This window comes from Pezoporus flaviventris, unplaced genomic scaffold (genome assembly GCF_033815535.1).
Source record: "Pezoporus flaviventris isolate CSIRO_AGI_PZ_B2104156 unplaced genomic scaffold, CSIRO_AGI_Pfla_v1 ptg000030l, whole genome shotgun sequence".
NCBI lineage: Eukaryota > Metazoa > Chordata > Aves > Psittaciformes > Psittacidae > Pezoporus > Pezoporus flaviventris.
The window spans coordinates 1,848,213-1,874,081 of NW_026892578.1; the positions used below are offsets into that span (position 1 = coordinate 1,848,213).

A 25,869-nucleotide genomic window follows, 5' to 3' on the forward strand; every position below is an offset into this window, starting at 1 on the left:
GATTCACTACAGCTGGTCTGCATCTCTCCAGGAATGCAGCACCCAGTGCTACACAAAGTACTCCAGCTGGGACACTATCTCTGCTGAGTAAAGCAGGGAAGATGGTGTATGAGTTTTCTGTACTACATTTAGTAATTTCCAAATGTAAAAGAGAATCTGCTTTTCTACAAAGAGCAGTAACTGTCCCTTTGATCCTGATCTAAATGAGTTTTTTTCCCAAAAAAAAAAAAAAAAAACAAAAAAAAAAAACAAAAAAGCAAACAGGAGAGAGGAAAAATTAATGGAATTCAAAACTTCGAACATGTCTAAGAAAAGAATACATTCTCATTCCTTGTATCTAGTGCATAGTGCACTAGATACTCCTGCATGAACAGATGTTTGCTGAAACATACTGGCAGAAAAAGTTCAGGAAGTAAAATTAAGAAGGTTTTCCTGCTAGTGGGTAAAGAGGTCTTGCATTTTCCCAGTGATCTTGCATAGAGAGCAACCTTTACTCTCAGTTTTTGTGGCTCCCAAAATCACCACTGTTTTGGGGAACCCTGTGGTACAGCACACAGTACCAAACTAAGCAGCGCATCCAAGGTTTTTAAAAAAAGGCTAGCTTAAGATCTAGCTTTTCTTCCCCTATGCTTGTATGCTTCTAATGATCCTCACCAACAATAAGTCAACACACCCAAAGCTTAAACAATGGTATTTAAATACAGCTGAGTTTTTACTGGAGACCCTTAGATAGCAGCATAGGAAGGGATTTCACCTGGGGTGTAGGACAGATGAAGTCCACCCCACATACCCAGTACTTGAGGATCTTCACATAAAGCTTACATAACATGAGCCTCCCTGTCCACGGAGGCAACGCTGTAATGGTAGTGCTGCTGCTCTTGCAGTCACTCAACCTCACGCATACAGGCAGAGCTGCTGAGCCTCCAGGTGGGCGAGCAGCCCCAGCCTACACCCCACCACACACTTCCCTGCAGGGTGGAGTGCAGGCACCCACAGCCAGGAACAGCTTTCCTGCTGGCAGACTCCTGACGTGGTCAGCCAGGAGCCCCGTGCATCCCTCTGCAATGTGTGAATGTCACCCTTTAACAGAGATTATTAGTAGGCTTTGTCTGACTGACAAGCACTTGTGCTTCTCCTCGAATCTTCGCAGGCAGGCAGGCGAGGGGGCAAAGAGCACTAATAGAATTCTTCAATGTCATTTTAATGGGATCACTGGTTTGCGATAGCTATTTTTTTTCCCCCTCTTTATCTTTCTCTGTCCTCTGCTGGGCTCTGTGTTAATGCCCTCTGGTGATACTGAATTCTTTCCAAGTTTCTGAATTAAACAAAAATAATTAAATAAATAAATCCCACCAGCATTAATTATTGTTCCAGGAGGATATCTTCCCTTAAAGATGCAAGGTTTCTCTGAAGCCATCTGTCAGGATTTTCTTCCCTTGGGACACACAGAACAGTTAGCAACTCAGTATTTCCAAAAGGAAACTTGCAGCTCGTGTAGATAACATGAATGACCCAGTTGCCCTGGGAAGGGAAGCACCGTCTCGTGTGCGGTGTGTTCCATATGCTATCCATCCACCTTCCTCAGTTAATGAGGCTCAGACTTCTTCATGCTGGTCAAGATAAATATAAAGCTCCCTAGCCCTGAAATCACTGTAGTGAGGTTGCCATGGTAAAAAAGAAAAAATGTTCAGTCCATCACAGTTTGGGCTAAAACCTGATACAAAAAGAGACACTGGCATTGCATCAAGACACAAAACATGCATGCGACGTTCTCAGAATTGCCACGATCCAGATGAAGTTTGGATTTTTTAAAACATCCTGTTCTGTTAATTTTTCTAACAAGATACATTCAGGTTTTGTCTTATGGGAAGATATTCTGAGAACAGGGCTGGAACGTTGAAGGCTCCTAACTCAAGTATTGATGCTGAGCCATGACAGAAACAGAAATCCTTATCCACACCATTTGTATTAATGTTTTGTTACCTGGTCTGCAAAAGAAAAGGGTATCTCATCCAAAATCTAGATCCCAATTCCACATTTCAGTTCCACTGTTGATAACCAAGCAGCTTAATTACCTCCCAGAGTTATTATGAGGCTGGGTTATTTAAGGTTTGAAAAGCCCTGTGGAGGTTCTAATAACAGAATGTCAGTCACATACAGTAATAGGGATGTAAGGGGTGCTCTGCCCTTGGGCACAGGCAGTAAGCTCATACGGGCACTGCATTTACCTGAACACAGGATCCAGAAACCTCACAGAACAGCATTCAGCTTTGCAAAGCACACCATTAGATCCGAAGACTTGAGAGACAACACATTCTCGAATGTAAGGAGAAGCATCCACGCTGCCACTCTCATTACGAACAAGCATATTGGATGCCTTGTGCTCCCGTAGCTCTAAGCAGGTCTTCTTCACCTGTATCTCAGTGTGTCCATCCAGAGTCCAGCTCCGATTTGTAAACTATCCAGATTTATGTTGTTTTCCTCATCATCATACCTAATGGTGAGATTGAGGAGGGTTTGGCCATAAATTAATGGGGATCAACCAGGATAGTTTTATGAACAAAGTATCAAAGCAATACTGTCCCACGCCAATGTGTCTTCAGGAAGAACAGAGGAAGGTGAACCTATGAAGATGAGCTGGATCACCACCTGTAGCAGGGTTGGCACCAGAGCCTTGAAGAAATACCAGTTAGGGCTAAAATCCCTCCTAGTCTGCTCAATGAGTGATAGATACTGAAAATGTCCTCAACCAATTATGCACCACTGTTCATTCAGGTGGGGGATGCCTGACTCTTGGTTATTGAGCAACACACAGGATTGTGCCTAGATGCGCCCTCACCAAGCCTAGAAATCAGGTTTTGCTGGTGGAGGTTTCAAGTCCTGTTTCTCTCCTAAGAGTCCTCTCCAGAGCACTCCCTCTCAAGAGGGCAGAGCTACAGTGGGGAGAAGTGGTGGTGCCAGCTTGTGGCAACATCCTTGCATGTGGCTCAGCTACAGGGAGACTGACCGAGTGCTGCTGCTCTGCAGTAGTGTCTACTGAGGGGCCAGATGTCCAGAAGGATCAGAAAGAGGCTCTCATGCCTCTTCTCAGGCTGTCTGTCTGCTGGCATGGCAGCAACCCACCCGGACTGGCACTTGCAATGCCAAGCCAGGGATTTTCCTGAGACTGATCAGAAAAACTGAAGGTCTGTGAAGGGACTCTCACAGATTTGCATAATCAATTTGGATTAATGTTTTATCAATATTCTTTCAAACCAATACAGTCCAATACAAACTTTTTGGGGTTTTAAGTTTCTGGGTCTTTTTTAACACCACTGACATGGATTAGTGTTCAACTCCTTCAGTCTTCAACCTGGCACTCAGCAGAATGAGCATGTCAGCTGCTGCCGTGGATATTTCACTGAAACCAGCATTATACCTAAAAGTAGACAGACTGTAGCAAGCAAGGAGAGAAAGGTCCTTTTTGTGGAGAACATTGCCATCTTGTGCACAATTGTGTTTACTTTGTGCTTGGTGATACTGCAGAACTTTCTCATCCTTCCCACCTCTCCTGAAAACTCCAGGAAGCAGCGTTCAAGCCCTTGAATGGAGAAATCTCCCTAAATAGCATCAGTTTGTTCCAGCCCTTAATCAATGATAAGAAGATCTGAACTAGCAAAATTTTCCTTTTATGTTGCAAAGTGCTTCATTAAGAATATTGAATGAAAAAAGCCAGCTGAATCACAATAAAATTAATAAAGTAGTGGAAAAACAGGGCTAACAAAGTTTTACAGAAGTCTGTTATTCTTTAACAAATGGAAGAGCAGCATTTACTCACAAACTATCTGCAAGTGCTGGCAGCCATGCAGACACACAGTAAGCATGGCAACAGCAGATAACTCCTGTACAGAAGTATAGAACTCCTATACATATGTATAGACAAAACAGCTACCCTAGTGTAGCAATTGCCCTCAGAGAGTTCCATAGCTCACTGCAGGTATAAATTACAGAAAACTTGGAACACCTGCATATGGTCATTAAAAACAAATATGAATTTTCTAGGTGAGAAATATAAGGCTTAGTGAAGCTATGATGTTTATGTAAGGAAAAGTTGCCACAGCCATAAAGAGAGCATTTCCATGCCTCATCTGCGAGGACATCTCCCTAAAATACAGAACAACATATACCACAGCAGTCTAGGAGTCTTCCTGCGGGAGTATGGGGAAAATCTGGCACCTCATTCCCCATGAAATCTAGGCAAATCCCACAGGATTTCCACACTCTGCTGCCTCCTTCCATACTTTTTTATCACCTGCAGGTGGACAGCTATGCTCCAGGTAAGTGTTTGTCCCACTACCAGCAAACTCCAAGGTGACTCCAAAAAGGTGGCTTCAAGCACTCCCTGGATTCTGGTGAACCCGAGCGTAGCCCCACCAGCCACTCATCCTCAGCCAGGATCTCATCTGCACAGACCACCACATCATCACCAGGGCATGATGTGCTGTGTGGTTTGTACATGTTCCCTATTTGATGGAGTAAAATCCACGAGCACTGATGGAGTGTGTGACTTGCTCCACAGGGTCCTTTACACCAGGATGTGGGGGGGAAATTCATTGGCCTTTTGAGGAAGCCTTGATGGACAAGGGAGAATAGTCAAGTTTACAGAAAGCTCTCACTTCCCCTCTGCTTTCCAAGCCAGGTAACATCTGCATCCAGGTGGGTACCTAGATCACCAGGGCACTATCTGTGTTTCAAACCAAGATGTACGGAGCACAAGGCAAGGGATATAACAGGACCCAGTTTCTTGCATGACTTTCTAAGAAAACCCATGCAAACTTGGAATGACAGTTAAGAGCTGATGTGGATTTGATGTTAAAGATTTTCCCCTGGTTGAAGCTCAGAATGGTGTAAGCATGACAGTGATTTAGCTAGGAGGATGTGCTTGCGCTTGCTGGTTATCCTACCACCAGGAGGGGAGGAGGACAGGGGCTTGTGTGTTTTGAGGATGTGCCACCAGAGCTCATTTTGTTAAAGCTCAAAGTTCACCATTTTTTCGTTGTTTTAAGGCCTGAAGTATCAGCTACTACTCAGCAAAAGGACAGAGATGTTTTCTCTCTCTTCCTTTTCTAAACCTGCATTCGAAGTAGGACTGCTACCCATAAGCCAGCAGTAGCATTATTACTGACCCGATTTGATAATTGCCCTGATATCCCTTTTATAATACAATACATATGCAGAGGGCAGTAGCTAAGTCTGAAAATGAGAGTGTGATGCTGTTAAATTGAAAGTACCATTTGACATCTTAATGTACAAAGAAAGCCCATATTACCTGCTGGGCTAAATCTGTAACAAACATATGCCAGATGACATGATGCCACTACTGTTTAATGTGTCTTATAAAACTAGATATAAACAGCTCCTCTCACCCGAGTCACAGTTTCTGCTGAACTTAGGCTAAAACAGCTTATTAGTATGCAAATAATACAACAATATCTTTTCCTGGATTGAATTACATGATTTTTTTTTACCAATTGATTTTACTTATTGAAAACCTGCCTGATTACTGTTCTCGTTAATCGTGGCACTTACTTGCAGTCCACTCCCTAACATTTTCCTATGGATCAGAGCATCCATACTTATCTGACTTCTTTCTTCCTATAGAATGAAGTCAGTGGTGAAGCTTTCATGGGTCTGCACCAAAATTATCCTTTTAGTCTGTGATTTAATGCTCTCATCCACTCCGCTATCCTCAGCGCACAGTCTCCAGCTACACAGGAAGGCACAGTGCTTCTCTTACTGTATCCCAACACCAAATATCCCTGAATCTTTATCATAATAACCAGTGCTCAGATTTGTCTTCCTCACCTCTACTCTTCTTCTCTCGTGATGGACAGACCTATCATTTAAGCCTGTTCATTAAGGCATAAAGGTCAATTTAAGGCTTATCATTAAGGGGCTCCTATCTGAGCCCTTTTTTGGCTGTCTGCGCCTGTTGCCCCTCATCTCTTCTGTTGTCTCAAAGGCTCTCCCCCTCTCTCTCTTCTCAGAAGGAAAGGAAGACAAGAAACTTCTTCAAGCACTTGCAGGATCAGCCCTTTGATCTGGACTCAGTTTACCTCGTAGGGATCTGATTGACATGCAATTCCCCAGTCCTATTAAGTTTGCTAAGTAGATGTAATCAGAGAGAAGGCATCTCAGTTAAAGAAGTTTGGGGACATTACCAGACATGAAAGCCTTAGTCTGCATTTTGCATATTGTTCTGTTATTATTTCATCCCATTAAACTTTGCATCCTTTTACCACCAGCGCTTTTGCTGAAGAAAATAGGGCTTTGAGCAACTTGGTCTAGCGGAAGGTGTCCCTGCCCATGGTACGGGGCTGGAACTAGGTGATCTTTAAAGTCCCTTCCAACCCAAACCATTCTGTGATTCTATGAAAATAGTCAGGTACTATGGCAGAGATCGACCTCTGCAAGTGTTTATTGCTGGTCTTCTCCTGCCTTAAAGATGGGCCTCACAGTTGTTTCTCTTATCACCTGAGGCCAGGCATAACTAAACCACAGAAAGTGGTAGTCAACTTGAAGGATTCAGGACATCCCTACTTTCAGCTTTACATAACAGAAATAATCTGCATATGGGCAGATAATTAATAAAGCTTCCCAACACCCCCAGTCTGTACCATTGCACAGAAGGATAAAACTGCACTCAGGCAAGAAGAAAAGTTCAGTAGCTAGCTTTGCTGTCCTCCTTGTAAATGAAAGTATTCCTGTGGATATTTATGGGAGTGGATCAGGATGACACATGCCAAAGCAGGAATCAGTGTCACTCTTGGGGTGGGCAAAAGCTGTCTGGAAAATCAAGACTTCCTCTCTCTAGTAAATACTGTAACTTTTGCCTTCACAGGAAGCATCTTTGTGTTTAAGCTGTTCAATATACTGGAAGAAATATGACTTATTCTAGGAGATATATTGAACCAGATATATCACAACTACGCATAATTACATTCATCTCATTAATTGTCCATTAATAACTGTTATGCGGAGTGTTCTGCCTTAGAGCGTATAATTCCTTGCTTATTTAACACCTGAAGTGTTAAATAGAAACAGCCTCAGAATTACTTGACACTTTTCCTGCCATTTTTTTATCAGACCTCAATTCCTTCAGTCAGCTCTGCAAATTAAAATTGATAAGGCAAAGTCCTGAAAAATTCAGCATGGTGTTAAGTGATGAAAGTTTTAACACATTACATGAAAACGAGTCAACTCATTCATCAGTCTCCCACACAAGCCTACAGAAAGTCTCTTGCCTGCATTTTTTAATGGTTCTGCCTTCTTCAGAAGGGAACTAAGCCTCTTCCTGCATCACAACAGCCCTCTGCAAATAGACCTAAGAAGTTCAATACTTTTTATAATTCTGTAAAGAGCTAAATGCATCAATAAAATACTTTATGCCTCCTGCAAGCCTTTGATGACCGAATTAGCTAAATGAGATAGAAACGAGGACTGATTTATAATGGGCTGTAGTAAGAAACAAGTTCAACTGCCTTCCAAACAATTGACAGGGAATAGATTAGTTTTAGTAGTGTAGCGATTTAAGAAAATGAAGAAGGGAAAGCATTCCCCTTTGATCTCAGCAAGAGCAGTTTCTTTAGACATGATTCGATCCAAACAAATATTCCTCAAGAGGCTCAGACAACAGTGCTTTTCTTACCCCCTTCACAAAACAAGAGGCAGTCCAAACTAAATTACTGAACTTTCTATTAGAAGTCTCATTTTCTATTGCTACACAGCCTACAAAGTAAGCAACTTCCCAAGACTTCCAGAGAATAATGACAAATTTTTGTGAAGCTGAGATTACAGTACAGGAATAAAAAGTACATCTTAACTTTAATGGGAATTGATGTAGATGAGAACTATCCTCTCTTCTTGAACTCTATAAAGACAAGTATTAGTGCCCAGATGTTGTGCTTATTCGATACTCCAGTCGAGCAGAGCTTTCTCATAATGAATCATCTCAACTAAGTTAAACTACTCCCAGCAACGAGGCCAACCAAATAACCCACCTAGAGTGTGTTTGGGTAAGGAAGTGATGAGCCAGACTAGAAGAGGAGGCATGTGAGGCTGAGCTGAGCCTTGGGAAAAGAAGACCTAAGCAAAACAGGTATGGCACAGCATGGGTATTCAAAGGACACTCAGTTTCACCTTCTGTGATCGCAGTCTTGCGGACACTTCTGCCTATGTGCAGTCCCTGCCATGGTTGGATTAAGTACCTGGAGAATAGGCAGCTTACCTAGCCCCTTCCACAGCCTTGCCCTGCTTCCACAAGACCTGTCTCTCCCTCAGCATCCGAAGTGGATGCAAAAAGTTCAGCAGGGTTTGGTGAGTGCAGATTGTGAATGCAAACAGGTCCAGGTAAAGGAAAATCTGAGTGGTGACTTACCTGGATCAGGGCAGCCTGCTATGAACCTAACGTGGCTTCTCACATAACCTGAGTAAGCAGTAGACTTCACACCTGTACCATGAAAAAAAACCTTATTATTAGTGGTTCACTTATATTTCACACAAAAAAACCTCCAGAATGACTGACTGCTAATGGCAAATCATCTGCCCCGGCTATGGCTCAGGATTACTTCTCACACATACACCTGCTGGCACAGCTGCAGGGTGGCATGAGCCAGAGATGCTTTCACAGTGTTATGCAGGACAGTAATTCATACAAGCCTCAGCACCATTTACAGGATCTCTGCCTCTGACTTTTCCCATGATAGCTGACTGAAAGACCCTTCTCATATCATTTTAAGTGAGCACTGATCTTAGTCGTTGACCAGCTGCAAAAATATTAATAGTACATTTAGCAAGAGCACCCCAATTCTTGGCAAATGAGAAGTCACACTCTCCAATTATTTTCTATTACATTGCCTCATTCTACTACGTATATTAATTGTCTATTTTGGTTTGCTATTTAGCAGCTGGCTTCCTTTTAAGTTAAGGATCATTCCCCTTAACTGCATGCTTCCATAACTCCTGCTCTGCCAAAAGGTTAAACTGATCTCATTATCCATTTCCTGCAGAGACCTAATTTCTACAAAAGGCCTTGAGTGAGGCAGTATGATTGGTAGGAAAGAAGACCGCAAGAAGCTGTTTTTACATTTAGCCAAATACTGGCAAGAACAGACACACGGGTCTCAGCAGATCGGCAGAACATTTATCCTCTTCTGGTTTATGCTTATTCTTGCATCAGCCCCTTTCAGCATGGCATCCCCCAACCTGTCAACACATTAAGTAGCTAAGGATAGAAGATGGTACAAGTTAAACCATGAGGGTGGCGAGACATTGGAGCAGGTTACCCAGAGAGGCTGTGGCTGCCCCATCCCTGGCAGTGTTCAAGGCCAGGCTGGATGGGGCTTTGAGCAACCCGGTCTAGTGGAAGGTTTCCCTGCCCATGGCAGGGGGTTTGAACTGAATGGTCTTTACGGTCCCAGTCAAGCACTGGGACAACCTGAGGAGTCTTCATCCCTACATGTTTCCAAGATCACCAACCCCATCCAACTGCAATGCTCATCCTTCTTTGAGCTCCTCTCCTACTGTAGTCCATGAATCATCAGTGGTCTAGAAGACAGTGAAAAGGCAGCTGCAAAGCCACTGCTACTCTGCCTCCATAGAAGCACTGAAGTGGGAGATAGGGAGAAAAAAAAAAACAACAAAAAATGTATCCAAAACATTGCCTACTTTTAAAATCAGATTTTGAACTGAAGTTGTCACAGTATGGTACAAGACTGATTGCAGATCCCACTTCCCCTTCCTAGGAGGTTTGATAAATTTTAAATTAAAACCAAGTTGAATACAGCAGCTGCATAAGCAACAGACGGCTCAACTGCACCAGATCTGAAGGGGAAGTCTGAGAGTGTGACATTCTAGGGCCTTATTTCAGGTTAGCTTTAGCCTAGTTTCTGGGACTGACTTTACCTTTGGGGTAAAGGGATGGAGGTCTTCTAGATAGCTTCCTCTAAAAGGAAGCCAGTCCACATGCTCAGAGGTCACCAAAGCACTGTTAAATGAGGACAGCCAAAGGATAAACAAAATAAACAAATGCATGCTTCTATGGGGAGAAAAGAGTTGTCCTCTTCCTAGACTGTAAGAAGTTGTAAGTACAGAAAAGCATGAGGTCTGACAGCATTTTGGGTAGAAGCGTGGTGCTATGTACAGTACTACTCAGGATTTATCAGCTTGTATTCTGCTGCATATGGCTTACTTGTACAGTGTTACTATTTTGCCAAAAAAAAGGAGACTTAAGTCACTCAAAACACCTTCCAGATCTCAGAGAGGAAGCTCTCCACCCAGATTTTACAACTTCACCTGAAACTGAAGGAACAGTTATTTGACTAATTTGACTGGGAAGACAGTGCAGGAAACATGCTTTAAAGTTGCTATGAACCAATACAACATTATTAAAAAGTTGCTTATTGTTACATTCAATACCATCCACCTACAGATTCCAATAGCAACGTAACTCAATGTCCTTAGGACAGCCTTGTTAGAAAAAGCTCTTGAAGCTTGTTAGCCCAGGTGTAGACAAATTAAGTGTAGGTCTTAAATAAAACCCAAAATAAGCAAGCAGCTCTGAGTGTCAGCAGATCTAAAATTGAGGTGGTATTTCAGTTCATTCTCTTCTAAGGCTTCAATTATTATGACCTAGAAGATGGAAGGCTTTAATCAGAAAGCCTTCAGGTGTTCAAACATAATTTTCTCTCCCATTTGGCAACAGTACTATTGTAGTAACACATCAGACTTCTGATTTGTGGAAGAAGTCAGCAGTTTCACTCTTGAGAATCATCATCTTGAATTTGTTTTCCCCAATTAGCAGGTAAGATGGTGCAGGAAACTCAGCCGCTACCACAGGCAAAACACCGCTGCTAAATGAAAGTGTGGTCTGGACTCAGCAGGTCCTTGGAGATGCTGGCCATCACCAAGGCCTCTCTCAAGATGTCTGGAGTTCCAGCTCATGGCCTTGTGCTGGCCCTCCTGACAGCACACCTCTGCAAAGGACCACATGCCACCTTCAGTGACACCCACATCCTGCACCACCTTCCCTAGCTTTCCACACAGTCCAGGCTGTCGGACATATACACATGACAAACCAAGACAAGGCCCAACTAAGTGCTATAACCAATTGCTTAAGACCAGCTTATATTTCCTTTTTTTTTTTAAGGAATCAGCAATTTACTAAGAAAATAATAACAAGAGACCTGTTTCCACTGAAGTCTGTATTTTAAAACTTTGCATCAGATTTACTTAGGCTTCTTAATATAAAATGTCTTTCACAATCTTTAAGTGAATCTGCAGTAAGCTGGTCTTTAAAAAAAAAGAAAAAACAACAACTTTTTTAATTTCTAGAAGTTTCTAGATAGGTGTTTGTCTTGAAATACTGCTCTTTTGGGGCTTAGTAAGATCTTGATGAGTGTCGCCAGTGCTCTAGGTGGGAACACTGGCTTCAAGAGTACTGTATCAATCTTGATGCTGCCGCAGAAGTCAGTCATCATCTGAGTCACTCTCGCTCCTGGCCGGGACACGCGCCCTGATTGAGGACATAAGCTGGTCCTGGATCTGCTTCTTGGGGTTCTCCTCAAGGTCAGTCTTGATGGCACCAGACTCTGAAATTTTCCACTCCAATTCTGCATAGAAGAAAACAAGAGAGCCATGAATGCAGGGAGCAAACTGGAAAAAGGCCACCCTTGCTTCCCCAGCTTTCTCTTACTACCATGCAAAGCAGGTCCCTGCTCTATTCCTTCCCCTCCTCTTCCACACCCAGGCCCCAGCCCCTGTCCTGCAACCACTCTAGCTGAGCCCTCCCCTTCATACAGTCACTACTGCTGGTACAGGTTTCCACACAGGGCACAGGGGTACTGCTCTGCAGCCCATCAGCAGCATTCCCAGTGCCTCCCTGCTACATCTACAACCAGGAGTGCAAAAGAGGTGATTAATACCAAGCAGGAGCTTTAGAGGCAACTCTCCCAGTGAAAGCAAATTCAACCTTCTTCTAACCACATAAGGGCAGAAGACAGGTTGGCACATCTATCACCAGTGCTCGTATATTACAGCTGTCTCCATCATATAGAGGTCATCCCAATCAAAAGAGCCTGAGAACAGACCTGCAGAGGAGCAAACAAATTGTAGCAATTCCACTGACACATGAGAACTACAGGTACTTTTCAGGGATGTATTCCGTAACGCAATTCACCCCTTTCCCACTACACCATGCCCTTATTAGTTCCTTAGCAAGACAGAAAGACTTCACCATCAATAGCAGGCCTATTACTATGTAAGCTCAAATTGGATGGCTTCCCAGAAGCAGCAGAAAGTCAATACAACACACTCAGCTGAAACCTCTCTCCTACTCCTGCTGCAAACCTACCATTAAATCTAATTTCCTTCAGAAACTACAGAGTAATGAATACAACCTCACACTTTTCTTTACCTCTGGTGGAAGTCACCTCGGCTTCGGGGACAAGGAATGAAGAAAATAATAAAAGAATGTGCAGAGTTCCAGTGCCCAGCTATCTGCAATGACCAAATTAAGCTGGCTCAGATATCCCCCAAAATCAACTATTTATGTACTAAAACTGGAAGAAATAACTACAGGTTCTGCTACCACTGCTCACTTCAGTACATAATTAGGCAACCACTGTAGTCAGTTAGCTGTTCTCAAATCAGTGATCTCACTGGTGAGCTTTTCCCCTTCTGACAGCTCCAGGCAGGGGAACATTTTCTACAGCACATGCTCAAAGTATCCCATAAACGTCAGAAGTTTTGTAAAAAAAAAAAAACAAAAAAAAAAACCAAAAAAAACAAAACCAACCTCTTTGCATCCCATCCCAGTACAGACAGTGATACAATCCAGCAGCAGGGACCCTGAAATGCTGCTTAACTGTTGCTCACTTTAGATAAAGATGTCCTTAAAGTCTGATTTTAAAAAAAACTTTAAGGCATCTGGACCTATATGCCTACTCAGAAAGTTGATGAGTATCCTTTCAACTGAAGTAAAATCCAACAGGTTACAGAGTTGCATGTGCTTTCCACGAAGAATCTTTTTCACTGCTGACCTCTGCCTTCAAGCACTGCTGTAGGACACCATCCCCAACCAACCACCTGCAAAGAGCAGCTTTTGCTGAAGAACCACAGTGCTCCAAGACCTGCACTGCTGCCCTCATCACCTCCTGAAGCACATCATGCTGACAAGGCTGCACAACCCAGCCTGCCACCAGGCTACTGACATGGGCAAGGAGAAACAGGTCTATGGAAAACCACAACCTCCAGGAAAGGTAACAGCCTTTCCCCATGGAGCCCTGTGCCCCTGAACTACCCAGGAAGGAGCTTAACATGCTGCCATCTCCAGGAGATGGCAAGAGGAAAGGGAAGTAGCCCAATCTCAGGCTAGCAGCCCCAGTCAGATAAACGGACAGGCTCTCTTTAAAGGTTCATGAGGAACAGAGCCTGCATGTCAGGAAAATACAACAGATAAATACATGCTCTCAGGCTGAAACAAGGAGCACTACAACGCAGGAGGCAAGCACCAGTTATGAAGAACCAGTTATCAAGTGCACAGATTATTCAGCAACTGAAGGCAAGGTCGGTCATTCAGGTACAAGAGCCCCAAAGAATATGTGTGGGCACTATTTAATATATTCAGGAAAATCTGTTTCACCCAACACAGGATGTGAATACTTCCACACACATACAATTAATATTTGTATATTAGCCTACTCAGCCATTCACTGCTTTTACAAAAAGCCTTAATTGCACACTGCTGAGCTACAAGGCTGCAGAAAAAAAATCTAATATAATTTTTAGTACCTCTCTTCTCCTCCAAAACCTCATTTCTCGCTTTCCCAGCAAAGTAGTTTTGCTTTTCCTTTGGAAGATGGGAAATGCAGCCACTCACCATCCCTTGTCAGGTTCATGCCACCAAATACCAAAGGCCCAATGAACTGAGCTTTGATATCTCCCTCCAAGTAGACAAATATCGTAGGCAGGTTCTTATCAGGGTAGTTGGGAATGCAGGTGGTAGAGATAGCTTTGATGAATTTCACATCTCTGAACTTTCTTGCAAGCCCGCTCATATGCTGATTTATTAAGGCACAGAGTGGAATTCTGTGAACAGCAACACACATGTATGGAAAAAAAGACAGTAATCAGCTCCAGAAGAAAGCTCAGAAATACCAGCTCAGTAAGCAGCATTCATGGAAAGACAAGTCTACCAGGAGCAAGTGTTCCAGTGTTGAATCACTGGAGGTTTTGGTGGGTTTTTTAAGATATTAGTAATACAACCTTTCCCTCCATCATACAGATAAATTGATCTAAGAAGATATGATATTTAGAAATTGCATGAGCAAGGGCAAAATCAAAATACTCTTTCCTGGAATAAAGTATGCAGATGACAATGAACACATGCTGCGCAACTAGAGATAATGAACAAAACCAAAAACTTCTAACCCTTTCCAGAAAATTCTGGCAACTATTAGATATTTTATGCAATTTTCCATAATGCTAGCAGGACTGGAAACCTGGTTCACTCCATTTTTGTGCCTCTAGAAACCAGGCTAAGACATGCAGTGATCCTTCTAAAGCACAGCCCTTCACACCTTACCTGAAATAACTTCCAAAACCTGGATATTTCAGTGCAGCAGCTATGCCTGTGGTAGCTGTACAGTACAAATCGTGCTGTGCTATACAGATGTACAAAAAAAACCCCATTCTTCATGGTAACACCATTTTAGGGCTAAGTTTGGCAGTCTTGAGTCAACACTAATGAAATTACTAATTCAATTTTTTATTTCTCAGAGGTCCAGAATCAGTTCCTTAATCTCCACAATACCACACATTTATTGATAGTGAGAGGTTTAAAGTTTAAAAACAAATTCTTACCCTTGCTTATAGAGGTGCAGGACTACCCATATATCTTTTCCAGCCTTCGTAACTTCTTGAATGTAATCTTTTCCTGAAATCTCCAGAACTTCCCCGAATTTATTCTTCATTTGTGCTGCTTTCATTTCTGCTAGCCTTTGCTGCCTGAACAGCAAGGAATGGGAAACAGATCTTGAGAACAGATGTGTTTTTGACAGAATAACACTTAAAGCAGCTACTTGAAACCTATACTTTAGAGACACATTACAAACTTCTTCAAACCCCAGAGCAACAAAAGCAAGTTTACACAGACAATAGGTGCTCTTGTATTTGCATCACAGTCTTAAACTGCCAACATGCAGGAAGTATAATTATGTTTCATTAAGTACTTTTTCCCCCCTCATTTCTGCCCTCTGCAGACACTATACTAGCGAACGAAATAGCAAAAAACAGAGATGGTAAAGAAATAATGGAAAGCCAACACTGTAATTATGTAAATCTGCAGCACCTTAACCTCATTCATGCAAAAATTGAGAAGTCTTGGAGGTGATTTTCAAAGCTCTCAGAATCCCCAGCCATGCACTCAGCAGGTGCACATTATCTCTGCAAAAGTAGGTTGTAGATAAAGGACACTGAATTTAAATGCACTTATCCTATTAAAGACATTTAGAAGCTCTACAAGACACCAGAAACACAACCCACTTTTTCCATCAGCAGGCCTAACAACATCCTTCCCCTCTTCAGCAGTATTTAACAGCATATAAAAGAAAGAAACTCCAATTTTCACTAAAGACAAATTCTGCATGCTGCTCTGACCTGTACATTTCAATAGCTTTCTCATCTTCCTCATTAAATTCATCTTCATTCTCTTCTAGCTCTTCCAGAGTCATGTCCTCATAAGTCTTCACTAGAACGGAAGAAACATCAAATCAGCAAAAAACTCATTCCAGGATTAAAGCTCATCAGCTTTTATCAGTCCAACAGAACTTATTTAAGGACAGATTAACTATGAGAAATATGGCTTCTCTGAGGTATTAGTGTTACAGGACTTTTAGAAAATACTATGCACTTTAAACATATAGGTCCAAAGGACTCTCATCTGAAGGCTGCCTAGACTAGCACGTAAGTACCTGTGCTAGCATTCAAGTTTGATGGCCGCATGATGGCCGTACCTAACACACACAACAATGCAGCAGGGATGCCCGAACAACAGGGGAAGGAGGAAGCATACAACAGGTAATGTCATAAGATACTTCTACTTGAACATTCACACAGCAGATTCCCTTCACACTGCTCTTATTTCAGTTTTCAAACATCTACTTCTATAAGAATATGAAGCTAACATCAGGAACAAAGCTTTCTTGTGCTGGAAGAATCCATGTGTTCAGGAATGTATTTGACACTCTTAACAGATGACCACCCTATATGAGAAGTTTTGGTATTCCTTACAGACTTGGAAAAGGACACATCATTTTACAGGCACATGAACATTACTGACAGCCATTTCTTGTACAAGCTTCCACCAGAAGCCATTCCAAAACTTGTCCTCCTGCTGCTCACCAAGAGACTTCTGCAGGATGGCAAGCTGCTCTTCTTCCTTTGCACGCTCCTGTTCCTCCAGGTCTTCCTTTGGAGGAAGGATACCCTTCTTACGCAGGATGTCATTCCACTCTGTGTCTTTATCTGGGTCCTAGAACAGAACAAGAAATGGACTACATGCATTCAGGGTGAACTTTACCACTTCCAGAACTTAACAGAAGCAAGTTTTTCAAGAGACACAGCACAACACTGAAGTGGTAACTGGATGGATGTCACCAGAAAGTCACAGTGTGCATCCTCCTGATGCTGAGGCTTCTTTGCAGCCCAGGTCAACCCTGAATCACAGAATGCTTTTTAAATATAGGGGAGGGCGCAAAGGCAGAAGAGTGTCTTTATTTGATTTGATTCCACTCCCCACATGTACAAGAGGTATCAGTAGGATACAAGCATTGTAACCATCGTTGCAGCTTTCACAAGGTGAAAGAGAAGTGGAAAAAAATCAGCTGGGCAACAGGTAAGTGGGCTGCCCACAGTGCTCACATACAGAGCCTCAACAGAATGACAGGCCACCAGGTCAGCAGCAATTGCATCAGGAAGTGGTGACACAGGCGCCAGCCTTGCAGACATAATTCTGGGTATATAGGAATACTTCTTAGGAGATTCAAGTCTGTGCGACTACACAAGTGCTTAGGAGAAAGCAAGCACAGACTCTGCCAAACAAATCCATTGCCAGGAAATCAGATCTAAATCTATGCCTAGACTGTTCCTGAAAGTTAAAAAGAGACTTTACTGTGGCATAGTTGTAATAATCCTTCAAATTAAGGCCAGCAGGCACCTGTGTATTGTTGAAAAATCCAGAAGCTTTTTTCCAAGTTAGATAGACGCTTTATTTCTTTAATACATGAAAATTCATTGCTATGCAGTCACAGGCTGATTGTGGTCCCTTACTGTCTTGAGCTAAGTCCACTTTAAAAACTGAATACACCACCTATTGCTTTGCTATGGCTTGTATCAACAGAGCTTACACTAGGTCTGTTCGAGAGACTGCATCTTCTCTCTAGACCAAAACACAGCACTTCTGGACTACCAGGAGAAAAAAATAAGAGATGAAACGGTAACACAGCAAACAGCACACGAGATTACTTTTCTTTTTTTGTCTCCGACTGTGGTCATTTTCCCTTGACACAGCATCTACTATCGTTTATCAACATACTAAAGTTGCCCCTAAAACGCCCATCCACGTGCTTACTACAGCAGTCAAATAAGTACGGTACTTGAAAAGACACACCAAACGACCACAAAAACAAGCCATGGAGCTGCATAACAAGGCCCCACAAGGCGGACACCTACACCCTCAGAGAGGGAGCCGAACGCGGGCTCCCCCCTTACCCCATCTTCGCCGGGGTGCTCCGCCGGCGCGGGAGCCCGAAGCCGCCCCAGGGGCCGTGACCAAGCACTGTACCCGGCCCCAGCTCCTCGCCCAGGCGGGCTTCCTCTGCGGCACACGGGCCCTGTGCTCTGAGGCCCCGGGCTGCTCACCTGCATCCTGCCCGCAGGGCCAGGGCCCGGTCAGCGGCAACAGCACCAGAGCTCGACAGGGATGGCCCGGTCCCGGCGTGCGCGGCGCGACCGGAGGAGGCGGGGCTCCCTAACGGGTCGGTCGCATGCTCCGCGGTCTCTTTCCGCAACGCCTAATAAGGCCGGCTGCGGCTCCCGCGGACCAGGGATGGGCTGGTGGGAGCTGTAGCGGGGCGGAACGCCCTGCTTGATCACTGCGGGGCAGCGGCTCCCCGACTACGTGAATTCAGGGGTTTCCGATCTTGATGTGGGTCTGTTTCTTCCCTCTTCTTCTCCCTTCCCGCCAGCATTTCCCGTAGCCGCCAGTACCGGGATTTAAAAGGTCCGGGTCCCCCCGCTACGTACTGGCACTGGTCCTGTCCCTGTTTCTAACGGGGATCCCGCTTCATGTTCCGTGAAGGGGGCCCCGGCGTGCTCAGAAGCGTAACTTAGAAAGGCTCCTTTCTCGCCTCTCCTGGGCTCTCGCTGCTCCCCATCCTTCTACCCTGAAAGCAGAAGGGTGTGGGTGCCCCATGGAGCAGCCAGGGCTAGCGGTTCCCAGTCCGCCGACAACTATGGTGGGCACACACTGGTCTCCCGACCCTCAGGCAGCCGTCCATCACTGCCTGCTTCCCCGACAGTGATGCTGGAGAGGTTTTCTGCACAGCTAGGTAGTTACGTTGGTTGGTATATTGTGCACCTTCAAGTGGTAGCTATAGTTATTGCATCTTGGGCCTGGGATGAAGCGACCTTCTTGAAACAAAAAGGAACTCATGGATACAACCAGGTCCTTTTCGTGTTTGAAAGATCAAAGGAGAACAGTTGGGATTGGTAATACTAAAGGTTATTTGACAGCTTGGCGAAATGACCATTCCATTACCTAACTTGGCAATGAAACTAACTTTTAAGGCGTCTTGAAGTGAACTGCCTTCATTATAATACCAAAAATCCGCTCTCCTCTGAGCATGTGTAGTGATTAGAAGGAATGACTAATCCTTTCTAAATATTATATGTAGCAAATATTACATGTACATTCCAACCAACTGTTGTAACTGGGAATGTACTGCCTTGTAACTGTTGTGTATAATGAGAAAGCTGGTATTGGTGTGTTTGATTTGTGAAACAGGCCACCCAGCGCCCAGACCTGAATCAAAACAGTCTCTCTCCTGAGTGTGTGGAATTGGTTTACTGCATGCCAAGCATGAATCTGCAGACACTGAGGAGTGGGTTAAGTGTGGTGACTCAAGTACATTTGGGATCAACAAGCCATTCCCTAAAAAGGGACAACTCTGTCTTCCCAAAGAATTGAGCAGACCTTGTGCTTTTCTCTCAAAGAAGAGACCTGCTGCCACCTCTTCCTCCTTTTATGCTCTAGCCAATGGTCAGCACACTCACCCAGGAGGGGATAGCCCAGTTCTGAGTCCCCAGAAAAAGACTTCAACACAACCTGCCAGCAGGCTTTAAGACTATTTGTTCTGGGCATGAGGAAAAATTACTGTCTCCACCAAGGGCCTAAAGTGGAAATTCAGAAGCCCCATTATAACATCATGGACATCCCATTAACACCCATGTATCCTGAAGCACCCTAGGGCACGCACCTTGTGCTAAGTCTGGCTTACTGAAGGAAAGGCACAGCCACCTTTTCTGCTTCTGAATTGAAATAAATGGGTAGCTGCACTTTGAGAGGACATCAGTCCTTAGGGTGAGTATTTGGGTGTGTGCACCCATCTCCCAGGGCTCTAAGGTGGAAAAGCTTAGGACTCACCCAGCTTGGACTAGATGCTGATCCTTGTGGGAAAAGTGGCTGAGGGATAGATGGAGCCACAAGTATAGATGATATGAGAACTTTAAATCAGAAAGGGCTATGGAGCCTTCTGGCAAGGCAGCATGTGAGCTAAGGTTTTGGCATCACAATTTTGGAGTCTTCTGCAGATCCTCCAAAGTCTTTTGGCTCTGACCTGCAGTTGTACCCAGCATGCAGAAATGAAGGCTTAGCTGTTGGTGCCAGTTTTATGGTATGAATGTTTTGTCAAAGCCTGGGCTTCCAGGGGGACCCTGCTGGTTTAGCTGTCATCTTCTGTGGCTGAAATACCACATGGCTTCTGGTTGAAACCTATTCTGAGCACTGGAAAATAAACAGAAAAAGCAAGAGCAGAGAGCGTGCATTTATTTTCTATAAGGTGCTCAAAACCATTCATTTGCATTGAGATTTTTGCCCATGTGAACTGAGAGGAACTAGCCAAGGACCCTTGGTACCAGAACTCTGCTATTCCCGCAGGAAACCCTGAGCCCCACCTAGGGCAGATAGCTACCAGAAGAGGGTGCAGAAGCCCAGATCTTATGAGCAGCCACATCACGTCACTTGATGGGGCTCAGACACAGCATGAAGCCTAGCTCTCTCTCCCCAGGACACACGTAAAGTAATACACACTTTCCCCCCTCCCACCCAAATAAATATAAATTGTATTTGCAAAGTACATTTCCCCTACGTACTTTTATGTTTTAAATCAGGCTTCAGCAGGAAAGAGAGGACTGTTTTTACACATGGTGTACAGACAGAAATACTTCAGCCAGAGCTGGTGAGAGCTGCTAATATCACAGTAAGACTGAAATATATCTGTGGCTCAGCCCTTGGAGACAGCCTGACTTCTCCATTTCCTCCTTCTCCTTCTCCTTCCCCCCCCCCCCCCCCCCCCGAGAACTTGCTTCTGGGTATCTTTAACACATTCTTCCTTTTCCTTCAAATCAGGGATTAGGAGGAAGATAAATCACATGTGGTAACACCTCATTAATTGTCCAGGTGAACCACTGATGAGGAGAAAAAGCTGCTAACAAAGAGATTCTGCTCCAGGTGTAGGGGGAATGATGTTAGGTGGTTTGCTTACCTTTGAGTGCAGGCTGTAGCAAAGCATAGGCCAAAATAAGGACTTTTTGAAGATAATGGGCTATATTTTAAATTGATAATATGTTGTGAAAGGTTTGGACTTTATGTTCTTTTGTAAGTTAGATGTACTAGTAGCACAGCATGTCTGTTATGTGAGTAAGCAGAACATGAGGAGTATCATCTGGTAATAGGGATAAGGAGTTACGGCTTGATTTGCTTGGCTTCTTTTATGGGCTGGGACGTTTTTGTTTCTCCCTTCCAAATTTTATTCTGTTTTTTCTTAAATATTTAAATCTCTTTTTAAAAAACTCACAAAACCTCCCACATGTTAGTTTAGTGATGGATGTTCTTGCTTACTGCAAACAGCTGTGCTGGAAGCTAACTGTGCTATTTACTCATAGATTTAAAACATTATTTAAATAAGTGTTTTTGCCAGTCAAATTTTAAGAGTGCTCTAACTGGACTGAATTTCCTAAATCTTGAGTAAATAGATGGTAATTTTTATTCTTCACATTGTGCTGTCTGAATGAATTTTAACTTTCCCTAGTGCAGAGCACCTCCAGTACTCTCATTACAGCCTGGGAATATCACTTGGGGGGTTAATTTAGAACTTAGTGTGAAAACTTCTTGGAGTATTTTGGGTGGAAGATGCTGTGGGTTGCAGGAACTCTTCAAAATGTATGCTGTAAAAAGGTTATAGTAGTTAAACTCTTAGCTCTGCTATTAATGAACTGTGCTGTGTGGTGCTGTCTTTCCTGAAGAAAAGAACAAGCTTCCTTTCTAATGTGGAAAAAGCAGAAAGTGTAACTCACCTTGCTGTTATCTCCTCTTGCTATCAGTTAGCTGGAGCCCAAGCACCAGGCTAATTTGAAGATCTCCAACCCCTTGTGTCCTCACCTGTCAGCATGCCTGGATGTGGAGAGAAGCATGTAGTGGCTGGCAAATCTGGAGATGCATTGAAGAAATCCAAATCAGCCAAAGCTGGTCTGCAGTTCCCCATGGGTCTCATCTGCAGGCTCCTTAAAAGAGGGAACTATGCTGACAGGATTGGTACCTCACAGCTCTTATCCTGTGTGACCATTGCTCAAGGTGGGGTTATGCCGAATATTCTTTCCTAGCTCCTCCCCAAGAAAACTTCAAGATATCCTGTTCCTTCTCAGGAGAAAGGTGCTAGCCAGTGAAACTTGCTTTTCCTGGGCTGACCTGTTCACTTATGGATGATGAGACTCAGTAGCACTAATTTGTATGTGTCTTTGCTTCTTTGTCAAGTGGTTTTTTTTTCCTTATGATTTTAATATACTTTTAAAGTTTGTAATAAAGTTTCTAGAATACAACACTGTTCTCTTCTCTCTTCTCAGCTCCCTTTCCAGGGATGGAAGTACGTAGAAAACATCAAAGAAGTCTAGCATACCACCCAAATAAGTTTTTCTAATGTCAAGTACATGTTTACTTTTTGCAAACGTAATAGGTAACTGCTGTGATCAGGCAGAAAAGCCAAGACCCACACTGCTGTTCATGTGAACTTTTTTTACATCACAGATTCATAGGGCAATTAGTTCAATGCCCTGGAGGTTGTTTAACTCTGCTTTAGAAGTTGGTAACCCTATGCCTTTAAATCTTGTTGTTGTGAAGCTATAATGAGCAGCTGCCCCTCTTCTAGACTGCTCCAGCATGACACTAAATCTCAGTCCCTCCATCTTGTTGTAACAACCATAGGCAGTTTATTTAAAATCCAGTGCAATATTTGTGATGTTGGTAGAGGTGACTGTTTTGCTTCTGTCCATCAGTGCAGAAAAGCAAAAGTCTCCACATCCAAATGAGTCCCCTGGCCTTTGCTGACTAAGTCATTGACAGTCTTCTCCCAGGAAAGTGCTCAGGGTTTCTCTGTTCACAGTGGGTGCTGGAGCTTGCTGTTGAACTGGAAACCAGGGATTTGCTGCAGCTGCATTAGTATCGCTCTGCCCCTGGGGCAGTATCTTACAGATTTCATAGCATCTCAGAGAAGAGCTGGCTAGGACCAGCTTCCTAAACTATAGCTGGAGCATAAACTTTTTTTACTTGAAAGATATATCTGCCTGTCCTATTGAGTTTGACCTCGGTCCTTTGCCCCCTCAAGGCACAAGTGTGTCAGAGCTTACTGGCCAGGTTTGTGATGCTGACAGTCATCAGAGCTGTATGCAGCTGAGTTAATGACTCTCCTCCAAGCTGTGCTTATGCAGAAATGGGAAGAGGATACCTGACTGAGCAGACACTATGATTTCAGGGTGATGGACAGCTGGAACAGTGATTGTATGTGGCCTGGTTTTCAAGAGCAATTTGGTGAGATGGCCTGCAGTTAACCTACTGAAGTGTGAAAAAGTGAAAGATGCTGTAGCAACGAGAGAAGTAACAATGAAAGTAGATCTTAGGCTTTCTGCGTATAGTAAAGATGTGTTATATTTGTGCTGACGCTATATACTGTAAATGAAAAAAAAGAAGCTTTAAAGGAGACACATGAGAAATGTACACATCAAACCTAATTTATTTCCTTCACTTGACCATGGCAAGCGAGAGCAGGCTTGAGAATGATTATTTGTTTGGACCAAGTAAAAATCTAAAGGTTTGCAGTAATGGTAGAAGACTCAACCAAGGTAGTAATTTTGTGCAGTTTTAAGCACGGTGCTTACAACACCCTTTGCTAATCTGGAGAACTGTGTGTCAGTCATCACGCTACTCCTATGAGCCTGGTTTGCACCACACCGAACAGACTCTGCAAGGCACAGCCAGGGCTCAATCAGCTTCTAGAAGTGCCTTCACCTGCCATTTTCTCTGTGATAAAAGACAGAGTGAGCTGCGTGGCTCTGCCTGTACTTACACCCAAAGAAATGAGTTTGTGGTGAAGCACTGGTCCAAGTCAAAAGTCAATTTTTAAAGTACTTTTTATTACAATTGATCAAGAACAATCTCCTTTGCTTTCTTTTAACCTATAGTTCAACCCACTCTTAAATTAACCGGATAGCGCCGTGGTCTGAAAACTCACCCCTCTGCTTTCACAGTAACAAAGGGTAGATGTTTCCTAACCCAGCTGCTCAGCAAAAGCTTCTGTCGGGCCAGGGCTCAACTTCTCAGCACTCATATATTGAAAAAAAAAATTACTGTTTAGAGTGATTCTGGAGAAAAAATGACTGTGTGGCAGATGGGGACAAGTTCTAGAAGAGAGAGAACCCAGTGTCAGAGACCCTGAACTTTCCCAAGCTCTGCAGTATGATCACAAAGCACCTTGACCACTGCTGGCAGCACAAAGAGCAGTAATACAGGTTGCTGGGTTTAATTCTTGATGAGTGCAGCAAGGTGAGGTGTGCCCCCTTCCAGCTGTTATAAATTAACTGCCAATCAGAAATACTGCAGTTCTCTGCAGTATCCTAATACTAATACAGTAAATATTAGGCTTCTTTCCAGAGGAGATGAGCTTACAAGGTGCTAAGCTCTACAAGGAGTAGTGACAATTTTTCGTGCTTTCAAGGACAGTAGTGAGTTGCTCTTGTGTTTGGTCCTTGATTGTTCTTTATTTTGAGGGACTGAATCATTGCTCACCCAGGTGGCTTTAAGCAATGCAAGAATTGGTAAGGATACTGCTACCACTGTGGAATTTAAAAGGGGGCAGCACTTGCCAGAAGGTGTGGTTTGGGGTAGTGGTATTGTTGTGAAAGAAGGTAAGTTAAGAGCCTATTCATGTGAGTTTTTAAGTAACTGTAGCATGTTTCCTTTGTGTTAGGCAGCTGTTGTTTGTCTCCAGCAATTTTAGGGAGTTCTGTGTTTGGTGTAAGGCTACTTAAAGGGTTTGTTTATTTATTCTTGTAGGATATTTTTTTAAAGCTTTCTAAGGCTTGCAAGCATCTCCTAAAAGAACTTTTTTTGGTATTTTAAGCACTTCAATTTGGTATCTGATTTAGCTCCTCTCCACATCTGAGTAAAGCTTCTCAGTACTTAAAAGCAGCTAATGTTTAAAACTTGAGGCAATTCTGTATACTGATTTGGTTTTATGTTTGTTGACAAGTTTCTTTGTGTTATCATTGAAGAGTTATTGGTACTGTTCATCACCTGAGACTTTGTGATGGCGTTTATTAGGATGGATCCAGTGCCACACAAGAAGATTGCACTTGTGTGTTTGCAGAAGCCTGATGTGGAGTGGGCTGAGCAGAGCAATTTTGGTGTCTGATGTAAACCAAAGTTTCTCTTCTTCCCATAAGTCTTGTTCCTGATTGTGGCCTATTATCTTGCAGCTGTTGGTCCCTTCAGCTCTGCAAGGCAAGATCCATTTGAAGTGCTTTCCAGTAGATGAAGTTCTTCTCTGTTCTTACTTCAGACATAGATACAAGTTTCTATGTCTGGCTCTCACAAGTCTATCATTGCAGAAACTGCTTAGGCTCTTATGAGGGGCAAGTTCAATAAAGCTTCCCTGAAGGGTTTCTGAATGCTTGCAAGTGTCTTGAAGCTTAGTTTTCTTAACCTTTCTCCTTAAGTGCAGCTCTCCCTTGATACTGAGTCAGAAGACTTTGCTCCTAAGTTCTCACTGTCTTGAAAAGTTTTGGAAATCTAGCAGATGGATAACCTGTTGATCTGACTGAGCTGGTAAATGCCTCTTGGCTGGAAACTTGCCATACTCTCCCCAAGCAGCAGCCTGACCCATTTGCTCCTTCAGACAAAAGTGTGAACAGCTAGCAAACTTTATGAGATGGAAAACTGACTTGTAAAGGAATTGGGCAGAGAGTGAAATGAAGAGGAAGAAAGGACTTTGGTTTCTGTGTCTATTTAGTTTGGGTTTTTCTTAATTCTTACTCTTTCTATACTAGATTGATATCTGAATGGGGAAGAAAACCACAAAGTCAAACCCTGGGCCAAAGAAATCCAAATCAGCCAAAGCTGATCTGCAGTTCCCCGTGGGTCGCGTCTACAGGCTCCTTAAAAGAGGGAACTATGCTGACAGGATTGGTACTGGCGCCGCTGTCTACCTGGCTGCGGTGCTGGAGTAC

General features: G+C 43.4%; 1 protein-coding gene across 1 annotated transcript; it reads right to left on the bottom strand.

Moving 5' to 3' along the window:
- Nucleotides 1-11,336: 11,336 nt before the first annotated feature.
- On the bottom strand, nt 11,337-18,081 carry PDCL3 (phosducin like 3). Its single transcript, XM_061459684.1, has 6 exons — nt 17,956-18,081; nt 16,438-16,567; nt 15,694-15,784; nt 14,899-15,042; nt 13,916-14,124; nt 11,337-11,648 (listed from the first exon to the last, which is right to left on the bottom strand). Exons 1-6 carry the CDS (start codon nt 17,959-17,961, stop codon nt 11,506-11,508), a joined length of 723 nt encoding a protein of 240 aa, XP_061315668.1. The 5' UTR covers nt 17,962-18,081; the 3' UTR covers nt 11,337-11,505.
- Between the last annotated feature and the right edge of the window lie 7,788 nt (nt 18,082-25,869).